Source organism: Buteo buteo, chromosome 3 (assembly GCF_964188355.1).
Source record: "Buteo buteo chromosome 3, bButBut1.hap1.1, whole genome shotgun sequence".
NCBI classification, from domain to species: domain Eukaryota; kingdom Metazoa; phylum Chordata; class Aves; order Accipitriformes; family Accipitridae; genus Buteo; species Buteo buteo.
In genome coordinates, this window is record NC_134173.1 from 38,360,013 (window position 1) to 38,366,012 (window position 6,000).

The window sequence follows — 6,000 nt, forward strand, 5'->3', positions numbered from 1 at the left end:
GGGCGGGTGGTGATAGGAGGCTGCTGCAGAATGGGATTGAAGTACACTCGAAAAATCAGCTGCAGTAAGGCAGCCTTCAGCTTTTGGTTTGCATTATTTTTTTCTTGCAAACAACAAACCTTAATAAACACAGGTATTCATACATCAGGAACTATTAAGAAAATATTTGTCATATTCATAACAGAAATAGAATTCATCATCTTGGTAACAGGCGGCATCAAAGGATTAGGTTTTCTGCCTTTTATTTTACAACAGTTGTTTGAAAATAAAGGGTACAATTCTGCAAATACTCATTTGAATAAAATACTACTATACTGAAGTTCAGCATGAAGTACAAAGGTATAAACTCATAACTGCAGTACATCAGGGTGAGGTTTTTTTAATGAAGCTACAGATTTTGAGCATGTGTTGTTTTAATGTGTTCAAAAGTAAAAAATCTGTGACTTTGCTTTCTTCAGTTTTTCTTACGTGTTCTACTACCATTCACTGTAGTAGCTAGCTAGTCACGATTTGCCAGGGTTGAAAAACAAACCAGTTTTGGAGTATGCTGAAATCCTTTCTGTTTCTTCCATCATTGTCAGTTAACTGGTGAAAGCTATAAAAGCTAACTGAGAATAAAGCTTGTTTTTTCATGTCCCCTTTTCAGGGTTTTGTTCCGGAGTCCATGTTTGATCGTCTTCTCACTGGACCTGTTGTGAGGGAGGAAGGAGCAAGCAGAAGAGGAAGAAGGCCAAAAAGTGAAATTGCCAAAGCAGCTGCAGCAGCTGCTGCTGTAGCATCAACTTCGGGAATCAACCCACTACTAATGAACAGTCTGTTTGCTGGAATGGACCTCACAAGCCTCCAGAACCTACAGAACCTGCAGTCTCTCCAGCTTGCAGGCCTCATGGGCTTTCCACCAGGGCTAGCAACAGCTGCTGCTGCTGGGGGGGATGCTAAAAATCCGGCTGCCATGTTGCCTCTGATGTTGCCAGGGATGGCAGGATTGCCCAATATGTTTGGACTAAGCGGATTGTTGAATAACCCGATAACGGCTACTACTGGAAATGCCACTACTGCTTCCGGTCAAGGAGAGACTGAGGATGGCGCTTCAAAAGCTGAAGAGAAGAAAAATGAGAATGAAGAGGAGAACAAAGACTCTGAGAAAAGCACAGACACTGTTTCTGCTACTGACTCTGCAAATGGATCTGTCAGTGCTGCTACTGCGGCGACTACCGCCACTGTCACCACTACCACCACCAACAACACTGGATTGCCCACAAACCCTCTGGCCTTCAATCCTTTCCTGCTGTCTACCATGGCTCCTGGCCTCTTCTATCCATCTATGTTTCTACCTCCAGGACTGGGAGGATTGACTCTGCCCGGTTTCCCAGCACTAGCAGGACTTCAAAACGCAGTGGGCTCCAATGAAGAGAAGGCTACTGACAAAACTGAAGGAACTGCCTTTAAAGATGAAGAAAATCTCGAAGGCAGTGATGCAGAGGAGAGCCTTGATAAAACTGCAGATTCCTCCGTTTTAGAAGATGAAATAGCACAGGGTGAAGAATTAGACTCACTTGATGGGGGGGAAGAAATAGAAAACAATGAAAATGATGAATAACCAGTACCAGTTACAGTTAAAGTGTTTTAAACTTTTGACAAGTGGTAGTCCTACTGTTTACACTCACAGTTAATGTCCATACTTAGTTTTTATAAGCTGTTCTGTAACATAGTGTAGCAAAAAAAAAAGTTCAAGTCATGTTATACAGATGTGTCAAAAGGTATCTTGGTCATTAAGTATTGTGCAGTGCATTATTTATTATCCCTAGGAGAGATGAAATTTGAGAGGTGATCATGTCTTTTTAAGGAAATTGACATAATGCTCTGCTTTTTTTTTTCTTTTGGTACCATTGGTATTATGAATTAAGCAGCAATTTGTAATCAAGTGGCACTAATAGAAGGAAGTGCTGCTTAAAGGAAGGATGAAGTTATATATTTAATTTTTTTATTTTTATTTTTTTTTGCTGTGAAGGTCAAGATGAAATTTACCATACATATCGTACTCGCGCTTCATTTTGACTGTATGGGAGTTCACCCGCTCACATGCGCGCACACACCCACACACACACTCTCTCTCTGACAATCTTCATGATAGTGTGAATGTCTCTGTCTTGAGACGCAGCAATAATAAGGCAGCTGTTGAATGTGAAGAGTACCTTTTGGAAATTAACCCGCGAAGAAGGTTCTTACAGGATAAAGCTACAGTTTAATCGTCTCGTGATCTTGTAATGCACTGGTATAAACAAAAAGAAAAAAATCAGGTACCTTTTTTAAATTAAAGGACTTTGTTACTTTAGCCACAAAGCTAAACAGCATTACCTCAACTCTAAACTAGCCTTGAAGTTTACAGACATGACTTTGTAAATGTATTGTTTTTCTTTGTTGTGATGTCTTTTTATTTTTTTTCTTTGGAAACTGCTATCATGTAAGATAAGATGTAAATTGCTGCCAACTGTAGTAATGATGCTTTTAATAAAAGTGACCCATGATATGCAGAGATGTAATTATAGAATGTAGTGTTTAGGGACATCAAAACTGGTGTTTGCTTTCTGTATTTGCATTGTGGCTTTTTTATAGCATTTTTCTGCTGTATTCTTTATAGATTAGTGGCTGTAAATGCTGAACTGATTGTCTTCAAGGGACTAGGCAGGAATGAGAAACCTTGAATTACCTTCGTATTTTCCACTCTAAGTAACTCTACAGAAATGCAGACTAAAAACCCTACTTTACTCCTTCAAAGGGGCATGAGAGACTGAGAATACTTTAAAATGTGTTCAGCATGTGATAATGTGGTACACTAAAGAACAAAAGGGCAAAAGAAAAATGAGGCTTTAATAGGCACAATATCTAGGTCATTTATCCTTGGTTAATGGGTAGAAAAACACAATGCTGTAGTGACAGCAAGGGATACAAAGGCTCTGTGGTATCCTGTAGACCAGAGCTTGTGATGCCAGAAACCACTGTGTCAAACAACCTACATGAAACTAAAACTGACCCACTTTTCATAAAAACCAGTGTCTCTTCTGGAGAGCTACCGATTTGTACCCTTTTGTGACCTTTTGATATTTGAGATAATGTACCATTTGAGAACTTCTGTTTTCACAGTGTTGTCACCTTGACACACACATACACAACCATCTTGAGAGTGAGGATAAAAGGTTAGGTTTTCAGTGGAGTACAAGAGAAATTAGTTATTTGAGTAGCCAGCTGTGGGTGGACCCCTGTCTTAGGACTAATATTATCTGTGCTTTTGGAATGCTGGAGAGCTGCAAACCTTGCTCTCATGTCCACTGTGAATTTGCATGAGAGCTCAAATGGACAAGTAGTGCAAGGCCAAAATTTGGTCCTGAGGGGGACGTATCAAAAGGGGTGAACTTGGCCTGAAAAGAATGTTTCATGAATGATGAAAGTAGATGAGAAATGAAGGCTTAGGAAGTGAATTTTGTGTGAATGAATCACAGGCACGCACTGTTGAAATGAATAGATGTCAGGATGTCTTGTACTGCCACTTAAATAGATCATACGGAGTTAATGAAGGTCAGGAAGGATTCCCCCCGCCATGTACATCACTGAACGGTTGACGAGGTGTGTTATTCCTGCCTCTTTCTAAAACATCACACGTAGACCACGACAAAAAGTGAGAGGCTGAAAGCCAAGGTACATTAACTTGATCAGGTGTGTTACGTACTCTGTTGAATTCGACTGAGCTGTTATTTAAGTTATTTAAATGCCTTGTGTCTTATTTTTTCTTCTACCTATAGCATTCCTACTGTAAAAGTTGGTTGGTGCATCCTGTTTTGTGTAGTCCACATACTGGTACCAAATAGGCTTTTTTTTTTTTTTTTTAAATTCAGTTTTATAATTCCCAGCAAAGATATACACAGACTAATGATATCCCTTGGGAGGGCCCTTTTTAATTGGCAAGACTAGAAATTATATTGTTAAATGCCACACTAACCCCCTTTCTTCTCCTAACCCTCTTCCTCTGTCGAAATGAGGGGGAAATTCTGCTAACTGCCTGTTTCTGCCTATAGGTTTTTGGCACAGAAACATCCAAGTCATAGCATAGGGTGTCCAAGCGACAAATAAGGGAATCTTGCCCCCTATTACAAGCGTTCCTCCGTAATGGTGTTACTCATCTGCCTTTCCTATCAAAGAAAAAAACAGAACTGGAGACTGTTGCAACAGAACAAATGCCGTGGTAATGGGGGAGCCTCTGTTCTCTGACTGTGCTTTCCAAAACAGCCTTGCTTCCTACAAGCCAAACGAATAGCTCACCTGTTGAAAAGAAGGTGACATTTGATTTTTGGAAGGGATATGGGCCCCTAGTATGAAAAATGAAGTGGGGGGATTGCCATCTAATGTCCGAGAAATGTATTACATGAAAATATGAAGGTTTTTCTTTGATTTGACACAGAGTTTTTACATGTTAATTATTGCAGAGATTCTTGCGGAGTTTTGAAGTGTGTCTAAATGAATAAAAGCTTACGTGAGCAAGATGCTTAGATCAGATACTATTCTGAACTTGATTCACATCTGGAGCACCCTTTTTGTCTGTCTCGATGAGAAGCCTTTTTTTGCCACCAGCCATTTTTTGCTGAACCTCCTAATGGTCACGGAAATGTTAATGGGGTTATTGAGGAATACAAATGACTTCTTTTGTTGCTTTCAAGAAAGTACCTGTGTCAAAGTACAGCAGTGGTCTGCATACTAACACAACCTTTTCTGTGTGCATGGTGTGCAGTCCCGCCAAGGGAAACGACAGATCTGCTCAGGCTATTAAAGACATATTTTTTTAAGAACTGGACTGTAAAGGAGAATCAGTTCAAGTATGAGTGTTGAAAACTGTCACTGATGAAATAGCAGACAAACCCCTGAACTAGTCCCAGGTACCTTCTGTCAGCTTCAGTCTCTTTGACATTTGACATTGATATGAAACTAAGTGTACTGTTCATTGGAATAACAGTAATCCTTCTATTGAGGACCTTTTGCCATTTAGTACAGCAAAATAAGCACTTTTTCATTTGAGAGAGCCTTAAGGTTTGGGGCTGGGGGTAATCGATTGTATTTTTAGTATTAAGCTTCCCATTGAATTTCATATTGCATACAAAACTGCTGGGGACGTTTAGGATTCCTGTTGCTCTGCATTTCAGCTACCTCTGAATCCTTAATTGTTGGGGCTGGGGGTCCGGTAATGTCAGGGCACCTGGGAGCGCTCGGTCCTGCTGCCTCCAGGCTCTTCCCTGGGGGCCTGAAAGGTGCCAGCCCGTGAACGTTTTCTGACTCCCCTCAATGGGAGAGAGCGCTGGTGGCAGGTTTGGCTGCAGGTTTGGCTGCACGTGCTGTGTAAATGAGCTGTCGTAGCCCTCTTTGGGTTCAAGTGATGATGCCTTGGAGAGACCTGAAGTTGGCTTCTTACAGAGTGAGATGGTGTTTCAGGCATCCATTCTAATCACTAGCTTGAGTCAGCTGTTGCGAGGAAAATACGTGAAGAAAATGAAATTTTAAGGATTGACGGTAGCTGTGATCAAAGCTTGATGGGAGTTTTGGAAGCAATCAAAAACCTTCTGAACGTAAGGTGAATGTCCCAGCTCAGTCTGCATGCAGCTTCAGGTAATAGATTTGATGCAAAATAGCAAATATTTAGGATAATGTGAACTATAGTGCAAAAAATTATTTTCTAAAGAGGGATAAGTCCATGTTGCTGAATGGTTTTGTTTTTCCAGCTTTTATAGATTGCTGTCAGCACTAGTAAAACCATCAAATCTTAATCGTTTGAGCTATTTGTGTTGCAGTAGCTCAGTGCTGGTAGTTTCCAATCTGTTACTTGTACGCCCTCAGTCTTTGCTTAAAAAATTTAGATATCGGTGATAGCTGCAAGTCAGAGACTTCATTATATCCTGGTAATTGTAGTCTACATTAAAAACAAAAACCCATCCCACCCATTCAGGAAGGTTGCTC

At 40.5% G+C, this 6,000-nt stretch overlaps 1 protein-coding gene across 6 annotated transcripts in view; it reads left to right on the top strand.

Annotated features, from left to right (window-relative positions):
- Positions 1-4,544, top strand: part of CHD7 (chromodomain helicase DNA binding protein 7) — a 134,468-nt gene extending 129,924 nt beyond the window's left edge. For all 6 annotated transcript variants that reach the window (XM_075023342.1, XM_075023341.1, XM_075023346.1 and 3 more), the window contains one exon: positions 647-4,544. In XM_075023342.1, the coding sequence (XP_074879443.1) occupies positions 647-1,600 (954 nt within the window). In that variant the 3' untranslated portion in view covers positions 1,601-4,544. The remainder of the gene's footprint in view (positions 1-646) is intronic.
- Positions 4,545-6,000: the final 1,456 nt, after the last annotated feature.